The 13,530-nt window shown below is 43.7% G+C and overlaps 1 protein-coding gene across 9 annotated transcripts in view; it reads right to left on the minus strand.

The window, feature by feature from the left end:
- ABTB3 (ankyrin repeat and BTB domain containing 3) overlaps positions 1 to 13,530 on the minus strand; it is a 313,346-nt gene that overhangs the window by 17,979 nt on the left and 281,837 nt on the right. For 7 of the 9 annotated variants that reach the window (XR_014252553.1, XR_014252555.1, XM_082420980.1 and 4 more), the window contains 2 exons: positions 3,720 to 3,825; positions 225 to 327 (listed from right to left, as the gene is read on the minus strand). Coding sequence is in view for 5 of the 9 variants with exons in the window: in XM_082420980.1 (XP_082277106.1) it covers positions 225 to 327; positions 3,720 to 3,825 (209 nt within the window). In the remaining 4 variants the exon portion in view is untranslated. The remainder of the gene's footprint in view (positions 1 to 224; positions 328 to 3,719; positions 3,826 to 13,530) is intronic. The other 2 variants (XR_014252554.1, XR_014252556.1) reach the window with 1 other exon arrangement.

The following is a 13,530-nucleotide window of genomic DNA, read 5'->3' on the forward strand; positions in this document are numbered from 1 at the left end:
ATTTTTTTATTCATTCCTCCACTGATGGACTCCTGGGTGGCCTCCCCCTTTTGTCTTTGTGAATCATGCTGCCTGAACACGGTGTACAAATGCCCTGTACTCTTGGATCCTTGATTTTGAGAAGAAAATCTGCCAGTTCAGTGACGATACCACCCACATTGAATTTCAGAGAATAGTAATAGCCACCCTCGTAATTCAGTGCTTTCAAAATCAATGACACATACCTTGGAGAGGCTGTAAATAACAGCACTCTGTGAGCATAAAATGGTCTTCCTTCTACTAGAAAGGTAACATCTGACATCTCTTTATTGTTAAGGAAATGAGGATCTGGAACAGGAAAGGGAGAGAGGGTAGCTTTAGAGAAGGGTGAGGTTTGGATTCCTCTTTTGGAAAAGTGCCCATAAGAACTGACAGGGAGGCCATGGCGATAAAATACTCATTGGAGAGAAAGTGACCAAACAGGAGACAGAATCAGTTAAAGGAACACTCAAGTCACGAAATTCAGTTTCTCGCAGGAAATCTTCATAGCTTACTCGCGACTAAAAGTAGCATTTCCCCTTAGAAGACCCGCCCCCAGCCCGAGTTCAGATGACTGTCAGGTGTGGAAGGTGACCATCCACCCACCTGGCCTCTAAGGAAGTCACCCACCCCATCTCGCTCCTCCTTCTCTAGCTCAGCGCCCGCCCGCCGGATAGAAGTGGTTCTGAAGAGCTGTCCCCTTGCCGCTGTGTTCCAGGTGATTCGAAATCCAAGCCCTTTTCTCAGGGTCAGAGGCAAGCGAGCCAGGCCCGTGCCCTCAACTCCAAGAATAAAGAAGTTGTATACCTAGTTGTACAACGAGTACTCTAGTACTTACTGGGCACTCACGATGTGCCAGGCACCGTGTGAGCTGGCACTTACACGTGTAAACTCATTCAGTCCTGGCAGAAAGGGACGGCTGTCAGGTGTGCAGCTGGGGACACTGAGGCCAGGAGTCACAGTGACTTGGTCAAGCAAATGGCAGGTGGAGAGGCCAGGATGTGAACCCAGACATTCTGACTCCAGGGCCTGCATTGCTAAGCACCGGGATCCTCCGATTTGCCTGTCATTTTGGCCATTTTTCCTGGGGCTACAGAAGGTGCCAGTCTGTCCTCAGCTCAGCACTTCTGCCTCACTGGGAGAATCCACCAACACTCCCGTACACCCCTACACGGCTCCACCCCACCTGGCTTCTAAGTCAGACCCCTGGCCTGGCCCCATTTTGCCCAGGCCCTGCTGTAACTTGGACCCAGAATTTGCCTTCCTGGCTGATTCGCCCCTGGTGGTGGTCCTCCACTCATATTTCTCTGTCAGCACCTACAGCCACCTCACCTCTTCCCAATAAAAAAGTTTTAATTTAAAACATATCAAAAAAAGCATAAAAAAGTCAAAATCACCTGTAATCCCACTATCTTAAAAATTTTTTTTTTTATTAAAAAAATACAACAAAACCCAAACTTCTAAATCTCTCCAGGTAAAGGGAAGAGAGGCTACAGAGGAAGGCCCCAGAGTTGACTAACACTTCTCCACTTGCTTTAAAGACTGTTAACAGGTTGGAGTGACTTTCTCCCTCTTCTCAGCCACATGCCTCCCTCTGCTGGGTCTCTCTCACTCCCACTGTCCACTTCCAACTAGCCCCCACTCCTGCTTCCCAAATTGCTAATATCTCCTACCTTTAGCTCTTTTTACCATTCTCTCCCAGAATTCACTGGGAGGGCAAAAGGACAATGTACTATAAAAAATAAGGCATGTGCTCTCCAGTTTGCCATAGTCCCCACCACTCCCTATCATCTTACACCAAACTCATTTCAATCATTTTTATGACCTGCCCGGCCCTGCAGAGATGCCAGTTTGGAACCTTTGTCACTACTCTTATCTTTCCTTTCAAGTAGATTCCTAAGGAACTACTATTTGGCCACCTTCAGTTATCTGAGCTTGAAATGCTGTATTGAAGATGCAAAACATTATATGTTCCATATTCCACTTATTAGTAATTATGTCCTCTTTCTTTCATCTTGTGAGCTTTGAGCCTCTCAGGCCTGCCTTTATTCTCTTGGTGCTAATAACCCTTGGGATTTCAATGCTTGGGCTGAGAACCAGGCCCTTTTAATTGCTGGTGAAAGAAATCTCAGCAAGTTCAGGAGGAAAAAAAATGTTCCCTCCTCTCCTATAGCTACAGGAAAGCAGATTTTATGCTGCATCAGTGAAACAGCCCTTGCAAATGTTTGCTCTAACAAGGGTGTCTTGTAAGGCACCAGCTGTCAGAGATTATTGCTATGTCCTGGCAATGTAACCTTCAATCTCTAAAGTCTGTTAATTTGATTGATACTTATGATTTGTTGCCCTGATAATATTTTAATTAACACCTGTTTTCTACAAGGTAGAACTACTTGCAGTTTTAGTACATTCTGGTTTGCCTACATGAATGGGCATAAAGAAAACCAGACAATTTTGATTCAACTGCTAAGTTTTTCATTTTAGCATAAAAATTGTATCATTTAAATTAACAGGTTATTCATGACAGGAACAAAAATACTTTAAAACAGTTTCATGAATTTAGCCTTTTCACTAATTTAAACTAGCTCACCTGTTTCAAAAGTAGGGGTTTTGCTAAAGGGTAGAATTTTTCAGATGCTTCCATTTCTCTAAAGTTTCCTGGTCTTTATAGGAAGAGGAAACAGGAAGTAGGAAAGTCCCCAACCTTCATGGCAAAGGGAGTCCTTTATCTTTAATATTCTATAACCCCCTAGGCAGTGAGAGACAGGCCCTTGCAACAGAAGGTTCACGTTTCAGGATTCAAGGCAGCTGGGTGTTTGCCTTCTTGCCAGGCTGATCAACCAGTTTGCAAGGATCTTCCGAATGAAATCAGTGCCTGATGCAAAGGTTTCTTCTGGAAAACCCCAGAAGCCGGACTGGAGAATGATGGAATTGTGGCTCTGGGGGGGACCTGGGTTCAAGCTCCAGTTCCACCTGAACTGATGCTGCAGCCTCTGAGAGCCTCTCCTTCCTCAGCTTTGACCAGCATGACACTGTGTGCCTCCTGGGGTGGCCCGGGGATTGCTTGAGAGAGAGTAGGTCAGGGGCTTTGCTGTGTCCAGCTCAATGCCAGGGTCAAAGACGGGTGAAAAGTGATTACTGCTACCCTGATGGAAGTTCAGGGTGTCCTGTCTCCTCAGCTCGGCTCTGTTCCCCTCTTGTGTGTGTGTGCACGCGGCACGGGAAGGGGGCAACGCTTCCTCACCTCTCCTCCCAGTTCCCTGCAGGACTTCTATTAGGAGGGCACTGCCGTACTGCCACTGTCCCCAGCTTGTTCCATCTCAGGGAGGAGGGACTTCTTAGAGGGGAGGCTGGGGGAGAGCAGCCATGCACAGCTCAGCCTTCCCTGGGACTTTACCTGGCGGCTGGGAGTGCGTGGGCTCAGCAGGTCTTGGGCAGCCCCTCACTGTCGGTGACTTGCAGTAGAAAGGCACTCAACGGAGGGATGAGATTTTGGCGAGTTCCCTTGTCCACACCCCCAAGGTATGTTCTCCAAACAGTTTAATCCCATAACAAAGGTGACATCCCGACCTCCACCTACCTCACTCCAGTATCCACCTCGTTTGCCCTCCAAGCTCCCACCTTCTTTTATGGCGTTTGCTTGCTCCCTGCCCTCAAACCACAAAGCAACAGCGCAGGGCAGGACCCGGGAAGCACTTACTCACCCAGGCGCGAGGTCTGTTTCCGTTTGATCTCTGTGAGCTTGGGGATGGGGTAGGGCCCGTAGCAGTGAGTGAAGATGACGCACAGCTGCTGGCTGATCACTTCGTTCTGCGGAAAGGAAAGAAGAGCTCACGCTGCTGGGGGGCGTGCACTCATCCAAGCTGTGGTGTAGCAATGGGTTCCTCCCCCCAGGCGAGAGGAGCCCACAGACTTCCTGCAGATTCTGAGAGAAATTCCCCCGACATCACATGTTCACTTTGCCCGTCAGGCCCTGGATTTGCTTGCTTTGTTTGTCCACTATGTCTAGCAGGTTCATTGGTGGAAGTTTAATTTGTAATTAAATCCTTTCTTGCTCCAATCATTTCTTTACTATCCATTAGAAAACAAGTTTTGTAACTCACAGGATGGAAAATAAGTTTTACACCCTAAACACACCTTTATTAATACGCCAAAATTCTGGCAGCAGGTAATTATCCCGAAAATCACAGCAGGAAGCCCTTTGGGTCCTGTGCTTGTGCTCTCCATGACCAAGATACAAACCCTCCTGATTCGGCTTCCTTCTGAATTTGATTCTGGTGCTGAGGCATTTCCAGATCCAGCAGTGCTCAGCTGAATCACTTTCTCCAAAAAAAAGTGTGTGTGTGTGAGGGGAATAGTTCTGTGATGCACAACTACAGCTGCCCCAGTTGCTCAGGGAGCCTGTTTCTGATCGCCCTTCGCCCTTCACGTTCTTTCCTCCTTTCCTGTTGGGGCCCGTGCTGTTCATTAATCTCCCTCCAGCTGCAGGTGTGTAGGAAGGAAGCCAGGGATCAGAGCATTTTTTTGGATGCTTTTTACTGGGTGAAGGGGGTTGAAACTAGGGGCTAAAAACAGAGGTAGATAGCTAGACATTTACAGTATATTAAGAAAAGTAGGTTACAACACAATTTGTACCATGTATTTTTGGAAGTAAAATGCTACATATATCTTTGGATGTATAAAGAAAGGTCTGGAAAAAGAGTAGCTACCGTTGGGTGGGATGATGATGTCTTCCCTTTTTTTTAAATCTATATTTTCTATAATAAACAAGTGTTGCTTTGGTCACAAAAACAATAAATGTTATTTTTAATCTTAAAAGATAGGTTTGAGACTACTAATGATGTTAGCAGTTCTTATTCTTGAATCTACTTCACTGCGTTCCTGAAAGAGAGGGATTACAGCTCAACATATGGAAAGAAAACCCAACCCTTTGATCCTGCAAGGCACCATGTTACCTCAGAGGGGGTCCACAGAGGTGCCTAAGGAGATGCAATCATATTGGACAGAAAAAGGGATTCTGCTTTCAAAGATGATGCCTTATGACCAAAAGGTGTTACCTGCTCCTCTCACTTAACACTCACAGAGTGACTGTCTCATGGCTGCAGCAGTGGTTCTCAAAGTGTGGTCCCTGGACCACAGACTTCAGCCTCAGGTGGGCTGGGGGTGGGGCCCACCAGTCAATATTTTAACAAGTTTTCTGATGATTCGGATGCTCCCTTTGGTTTGAGAACCACAAGTTTCATATACTGAAATTTTGTCTTGGGTTTGACCTGGGCTGGGGACTGTAAATTTGTTTCCTTTGGTCTAAAGCCTTGCCACACAAACGCGCTCCATCGACCAGCAGCAGTAGTATTGCCTGGGAGCTTGCGAGAAATGCAGACTCTCACCCTAGGCCCACTGAATCAGAATCGGCATTAACACGCTCTGCAGGTGATTCCCATGCATACTAATGCTGGAGAAGCACCGGGTGGTTGGCAGTACTGTGGCCCCTAGAGGACTGCCGTGCCCTAATCGCTGGGACTGTGATATCATGAGATACCACGCCTGTGAATATGTTCTTTTTCAGAGCAAAAGGGACTTGGCAGGAGTACTTAAGGTCACTAACTAGTTGACCTTAAAAGGGGGTGATTACTTTGGATTATCTGGGTGGGCCCACTGTAATCACATGAGCCTTCAAAATTAGAGGCAGAAAAGGAATTCAGAGGGGATGGGGGAGAAGTGGAAGTCAGAGGGACTGGAGGCCTGAGACGGACTTGATGCACTGTTGCTTGGAGACGGCGGGGGCCACATGGTGAGCTTGAGAGGGGATGCAGGCCCCAACACTAGGAACAAAATGTGACCCCCCAGCTGACCCCCAGGAAGGAAATGGGGCCTCAGTCCTACAGCCACAAGGAACCGAATTCTACCCAAACCTGAATGAGCTTGCAAGTGGATTCTTCCCGGGTCTCTAGAAAGGAACTCAGCCCTGCTGATTGATACCCCTGATTTTGGTCCTGTGAGACCCTAAGTAGAGAGCCCAGCCGAGACCTTGTGCCTGGACTTCTGACCAATGGAAACCATGAGATAGTAAATGGCTGTTGTCTTCAGCCTCTAAATTGTGGTCATGTGTTACTGCAGCAATAGAAACTAATACAGCTCATCTAGAGTTTGCCTATTTCGTCCTGCTTCTGACCCCAGCGTGCCCAACACACTGTGGATGCACAGTGAATACTTGCAGATCACAAGAAAGATGAGACCTGTGACCTGCAAGATGCTCTGTGCAGACTGGGTGATGAATGGTGCTGGTCTCACTAGCTGCACCTGGGGTTGTCTTGGGAGCCTTGCTGGTGAGTCAGCCCATCTCATCAACTCGGGGGAAGGAATGAAGATACATTTCCTGGATTTCGTGACCCGTAAGAGAAGCCTGAGCAACCGGTGGACTCTTCGTGGGGCTTTTTTTTTTTTTTTTTTTCTTTTGGTGGTGGTGGTGGTAGTTGTTTAATTCAATTCAATAGGTACTTATTCAGCATCTAAGAGGTAACCGGCACTGTGAAAGGAGCCATACTGGGGGCAACAGAGGCAGCAGAGCAAGATCCCGTCTCTCCAGGAACTCACAGCTTGGCCTAACTTCACTATGTGTTGTATCACCTGAGAAAGTAAAGACAAGGGCTGTCTGTTCCAAAGGGACAGTCCTCAAGCACTTAAAAATTATCTGGAAAAAAAAAAATTATCTGGGAGGCACGTAACTCCCCACTCCTAAGTGAGGGCTGCACATAGTGACTTGATTGCAAAGAGCACAGTCTGGAAAGTGAGGGGGAGGCAACAGTAAGTTTGCTGTGGAGAAACCTGACGAACACAATCTCAGCCACGTGGTCAAGGTCATCATCACCGGTAATGAGTCATACTGATAGTATGTACACCTGATGTAATGAGAAAGGCACTTTACCTCGATGGTCATCCTTCCCAAATCCACAATCTCAGTCTAAATCGTGAGACAAATACTGCATACTCCACTAGAGGGGCAGCCTACAAAATATGTGACCAGTACTCCTCAAAAACTGTCATGGTCATCAAAAACAAGGAAAGTCTGAGAAACTGTCTCGGCCAAGAGGAGCTTAAGGAGGCATGACAACTAAAGGTAACATGGTGTCCTGGAGCAGAAAAAGACACTAGATAAAAACCGAGGAAACAGGAATAAAGTATTTAGCTAACAATAACGTATCCATGTTGGTTCACTGATTATAACAAATGTACCATACTAATGCAGGATGTTAATAATGGGGGAAGCAGGTGAGGGACTGTAGGGGAACTCTCTGTGCTATCTTCTCCATTTTTCTGTAAATCTAAAGTCATTCCAAAAAATGAAGTCTATTATTAAAAGAAAAGCTGCCCAATGAGGAAATAGGAAAATTATGATGAAAGCACTAGAAGTTCAGGAGAGAAAGGGAAAGAAGACGGGTCAGCAACAGTTCCCTAGGCTTGACTCATTCATCCCCCAAAGGTTTCTTGAATGTAAACTTTCCCTCACGCACTAAGCTATGCTTTCATCCATTCATGAATTCTTTCTTCAAATATTTATTGAGCATCTGCTAAGTGCCAGGCACTGGCTAGACCCTGAGGGCTGGACACTGTGTGAAGGATGATGTTGATGAGCCCGATGCCAGCACCAAAGATGCTGCCATTGCCAAGGCTTTCTGGCCGCTTCTCTTTCAGAGATGAGAACCCTAAGAGAAGACTCCCCACTGTGTCCTTGAACTCATCTGTGTTTGTCGAGGTGTCTGCTCTGTGCCCTTTTCTGTGCACTTCCTCCAGACTGTGGGATTGTTGGCATAATTCACTCTGCTTCCCTGGCACGCTGTAATTCGTATAAGTTAACAACACTTGCGGGGTTGGTCTACCCTATGGATTTGGTTAGTTCTGGACCCAAACCTGAAGACAGTGGCTGGAATTAACCGAGCTTGAGGCTCACTCTGTTCTGGGGGTGGGCGTGGGTTGGGTGGCTGTGCTGGGACAGATGCTGACACTCTCCTCTGAGTGACACATTTAAGCACGGTGCTTTTAGCTCAAAGGGCCACAAGACTCAAGCCCCAGGGGCAGCGGGCCAGCCTCAGCATGCAGGCTCTGACCTGGGAGGCCTGGGCTGGGAGAGGTAGGTCTGGCCAGGCTCACGTACATGGCAGTCGGTTAGCGGTTGTTACTGGCGTGCCGCTGGGTACCTGGAATTCAGGTTTCTCATGGAAAACGCTGGGTACGTGTGCTCGTGGGGTGAACTTGGGTCCTCGGGACTCGGAACTGTGCGGCTACATAGAACTAGACAGGAATGAAGCCACGTTCCTAACACCACGGTTACCAGGAGACTCCCCTGAGATGGATTCCTGTGGATTTTGGGGCTGACATCCTTCCTCTCCTCCTCTAACCCCTCACTCCTCTCCTAAAAAGATACTGAAACACTTTCTCTTCTTCACAAAGGAGTGCTAGGATTGATCCCAAAGGTCCTTTTCAGGTGGCTTAGGCGGGGGTTCTACACAGCGGTAAAAACATGGACAAGGGGGTCAGATGGGACTGGGCCCCAGTCCTGGCTCCTCACTCACTAGCTCTGTGACCTTAGGAAAGTGACTCAGCCTCTCTGGGTTTTGGTGTTCTCTTCCAAAGTGGATTAAAACTACCTGCTTGGTGAGGTGGCTATGAGAGCTAAAAAGGATAACACATCCCAATATACCGCTGAACCAAAGGAAAGTGCCGAGATTTGACCATTTTTAACCCCCAAAACAGCAATTTCCCATAATTCAGACGAATCCCTATTTTTCTAGATCCTAAAATGTCATAAAATTAATGGCAGCTTTTAGGAAGAGGAAAAAGAAACTCACTACATTAAACACACACAGACATTTTTAAGATCCATTTAACTTGAGAAATGCTGGAAGGTGGAAAAAGCTGTGTCTCAGAATCAAGAGAATGCGGAATTACTGTTACTATCTGGGGACACTGGCAGTGAGTTCTCTGCCTCAATCCACTGTCAACAGCCATTGACTCTTCCCTGCAGGGGCCCCTCCCTTGCGGGATGCACTGGGCTGACCTGTGAGCAGTGAGCTGCTCTGCGCTGCCACATGCCTGAGAAAGGTGGAGGTGGGAAGGGTCCCCACCTCCAGAGGATTCTGCGAGGTCAGCATGTGGCCCCACTGGAGTTGTGCACAAGATGAAACTGAACACACAATGAACTCAAGTGCTTTTAAATAGTCATCCATGTGTTTTGATATGTACCTTTTATTCACCGCAAGTGACAAAGGTTTTCAATTTATGGTAGTAATACAATGTTTCCTTTCTAAATACATTTAATGGAAGGCAAATTGATTTAAAGAAAAATATCAGTGGAAATACCCTTGAGGAATGAAAGGGAAATCAGACCTCATCAGATGAGGGAAAACTAAAAGAATTTGTCACCAGGAGACCTACCCTAAAAGAATAGCTGAAGAAAGTTCTCTAAACAGAAAGGACAGAGGAAGGAATCTTGGGACATCAGGAAGAAAGAACATGGTAAACAAAAATATGGATAAACATAATAGGTTTTCTTTTTTCTCTTGAGTTTCCTAATTATGTTTGATGGTTGATGCAAAAATTATAAGTGTCTGATGTGGTTCTAAATGTATGTAGATGAAATACTTAAAGACAATTATGTCATAGATGGGGGAGGGTAAAGGGACATAAAGGGAAGTAAGGTTTCTGTACTTTACTTGAATTGGTAAAATGAAGACACCAGTAGTCTATGATGTTATACACACACACACACACACACACACACACAATAATACTGCAAGCAACCACTAGAAAAACTATACAAAGGGATACACTCAAAAACACTACAGACATATAAAAATGGAATTTAAAAAGTGTTCAAGTAGTCCACAAGAAGGCAGAAAAAGAAAAGAGAAAAAAGAGAGACCAAACAGAAAACCAAAAATAAGATGGCAGACTTAAGCCCTAAAGTAGCAATAACTGAGTAAAATATAAATGGTCTCAATATACCAATTAAAAAACAGAGATTGGCAGAGTGGATGAAAAGCCCAACTATATGCTTTTTACAAGAAAGTCACTTCAAATCTAATAAAACAGGCAAGGTGAGAGTAAAGGATGGAAAAAATATATCACATGAACATTAATCAAAGGAAAGCAGGAGTGGCTATATAAGTATTAGATAAAGTAGACTTCAGAGCAAAGAAAATTAGCAGAAGCAGAGAGGGGCATTATATAATGATAAAAGGGTTAATTCACCAAGAAGATATTGCAGTCCTAAATATGTATGCACCAAACAACAGATCTGCAAAATATGTGAATCAAAAACTGACAGAACCAAAAGAAGAAACCCACAATTACAGTTGGAGAATTTAATATCCCTTTCTCAACTGAGAGAATAACTAGACTGAAAATCTGTAGGATATGGAAGAACTCAATAATACCATCAACCAACAGGGTCTTATCGACAGTTATGGAAACACTCCACTCAACAATGGCAGAAAACAGTCTTTTCTTTTTTTTGGCCACATTGCATGGCTTGTGGGATTTTAGTTCCCAGACCAGGGATCGAACCCAGGCTCCTGGCAGTGAAAGCACTGAGTCTTAACCACTGGACCACCAGGGAATTTCTGAAAACAGTCTTTTAAAGTGCCCATGAAACCAAGATAGACCATATCCTGGGCCATAAAACCAACCTCAAAATTTTAAAAGGATTGAAATAATACAGACTGTGTTCTCTGACCACAATGGAATCAACCTAGAAATCAATAACAGAAAGATAACAGGAAAATCTACAAATACTTGGAAACTAAACAACACATTTCTAAATAATTCATAAGTCAAAAAGGAAGTTCCAAGGGAAATAAATAACACACTGAACTGAATGAAAGTGAGAATAAAAGGTATCAAATTTTGTGGTACACAGCCAGAGTAGTGCTGAGAAAGATATGCGTATATAAAAAAAGACGAAAAGTCTCAAATTAATATTCTAAGCTTCTACCTAAAGAACCTGGAAAAAGAAAAACAAAATAAGAAAAAACAAAAACAAAAACAAAATAAGCCCAAAGCAAGCAAATAATAAAGATGAGAGCAGCGATCAATGTAACTTAAAACAGAAGAGTAGTAGAGAGAGAAGACACAAATTAACAAAATCAAGAATGAAACAGGGGCTATCACTACAGACTCTGTAGACATCAGAAGGGTAGTAAGGGAATATGATGAGCAACTCTACACACATACATTTGACAACGTAGATGAAATGGACCAATTCCCTGAAAAACACAAAGTACTCCACCTCACTCAATATTAAGTAGATAATTTGAATAGCTCTGTAACTATTAAAGAAATTGAATTTGTAATTTAAAAAACTCCCCTTAAAGAAATCTGCAAGACCAAATTGAAAAGGAAGAAATGAAACCATCTCTACTTGCAGATGACATGATTATCTAAGTAGAAAAATCCCAGTAAATCTGCAAAATACTCCTAGAACTAATAAATGAGTTCAGCAAGGTCACAGGATATGAGATAAACATACAAAAATCAACTGTATTTCCATATGCTAGCAATGAACACATGGACAAAAAATTAAAAATATAACATCATTTACATTTGTTAAAAAAAGAGAAATAGTTATGTGTAAATCTAATAAAACATGTCCAGGACTTGTACCCTGAAAACTCACAATATTGATGAAAGAAATCAAAGAAGATCTAAAGACACCAAGAGACTAACATGTTCATGGACTGAAAGACTTAACATAGAAAAGATGTCAATTCTCCCTAAACTGATATAGAGGTTTAACACAATTCCTATCAGTCTCAGCAAGATTTCTGTTGTTGTTCATATAGCAAATTTGTTCCAAAATTTATATGGAAAGGCAAAGAACTAACATAGCTAAATTCATTTTGTGAAAGAAGAATGAAATGGAAGGAACCAATTTACCCAATTTCAAGGTTTATTTTATAGCTATAGTAATTAGGACTGTGTGGTAATGGTGGAGGGACAGACACATAGATCAATGGAACAGAATGGAAAACCCAGAAACAGACCCACACAAATATGCCCAACTGACTTGACAAAATTGCAAGAGTAATTTGATGAAAGAGAGATAGTCTTTTCAACAAATGGTGCTGGAGCAATTGAACATCCACTGGCAAAACAAAAACAAAAACAAAACAACTTTGCTCTGAGTCCCGCACTTCATACAAAAATTAACTCAAAATGAAAATGAATCACAGACTTCAGCGTAAAACAGAAAACTATAAAAATTCTAGGAAAAATTGCAGGAGGAAATCTTCATGCTTTAGGGCTAGGCAAAGCATTCTAATACTTGACACCAAAAGCATAAGCTCCATAAAAGGAAAAACTTAAATGGGACTTCCTCGAAATGGAAGCTCTGTGAAAGACCCTGTTAAGAGGATAAGAAGACAAGCTACAGAGTGGGAGAAAGTATTTGCAAACCATGTATCTGACAAAAGACTATTTTCTAGAATTTACAAAGAACTCTCAAAATTCAACAGGGAGGGACTTCCCTGGTGGTGCAGTGGTTAAGAGTCTGCCTGTCAATGCAGGGGACATGGGTTTGAGCCCTGGTCCGGAAAGATCCCACATGCTGCGGAGCAACTAAGCCTGTGCAACACAACTCCTGAACCTGCACTCTAGAGCCCGTGAGCCACAACTACTGAGCCCACATGCCGCAACTACTGAAGCCCGCACGCCTAGAGCCCGTGCTCTGCAACAAGAGAAGCCACCGTGACGAGAAGCCTGCGCACCGCAACGAAGAGCAGCCCCCGCTCACCACAACTAGAGAAAACCCTCGCGCAGCAACAGAGACACAATGCAGCCATAAATAAATAAATAAATAAATAAATAAATAAAAAATTCAACAGTGAAAAACCAAACAATTTAATTAGAACACAGGCAAAAGACACAAAGAGACATTTCACTGAAGAGGATATACAGATGGCAAATAAACACACGAAAATATGTTCTACATCATTAGCCATTTAGAGAAATGCAAATTAAAACCACAATGAGATACCACTTATACATCTACCAGAATGGCTAAAATAAAACATAGCAATAGCACCAAACAGGGAGGATGTGGAGAGACTTCATTACCCATACTTCGCTGGTGGGAATATAAAATGGTGCAGCCACTCTCAAGGACAGTTTAGCAGTTTCTTTAAAAACTAAACATGCAACTTCTATACAAACCAGCAATTGCACTCCTGAGCATTTATCCCAGAGAAATGAAGACTTATATTCATATCAAAAACCTGTGCAGGAATGTTTATAACAGCTTTATTTGTAATAGCTCAGAACTGGAAACAACTCAGATGTCCTTCAGTGGTGAGTGGTTAATAAACTGTGATCCGTCCATACCACAGAGTACTAGTCAGCAATAGAAGGAATCAAACTATCAACACATGCAACGACCTGGAAGAATCTTCAGAGAATTATGCTGAGTGAGAAAATCCAATCCTAAAAAGTTACATACTGTATGATTCCATTTAAATCACATTC

This window comes from Balaenoptera physalus, assembly GCF_965194825.1.
Source record: "Balaenoptera physalus genome assembly, chromosome: 13".
NCBI lineage: Eukaryota > Metazoa > Chordata > Mammalia > Artiodactyla > Balaenopteridae > Balaenoptera > Balaenoptera physalus.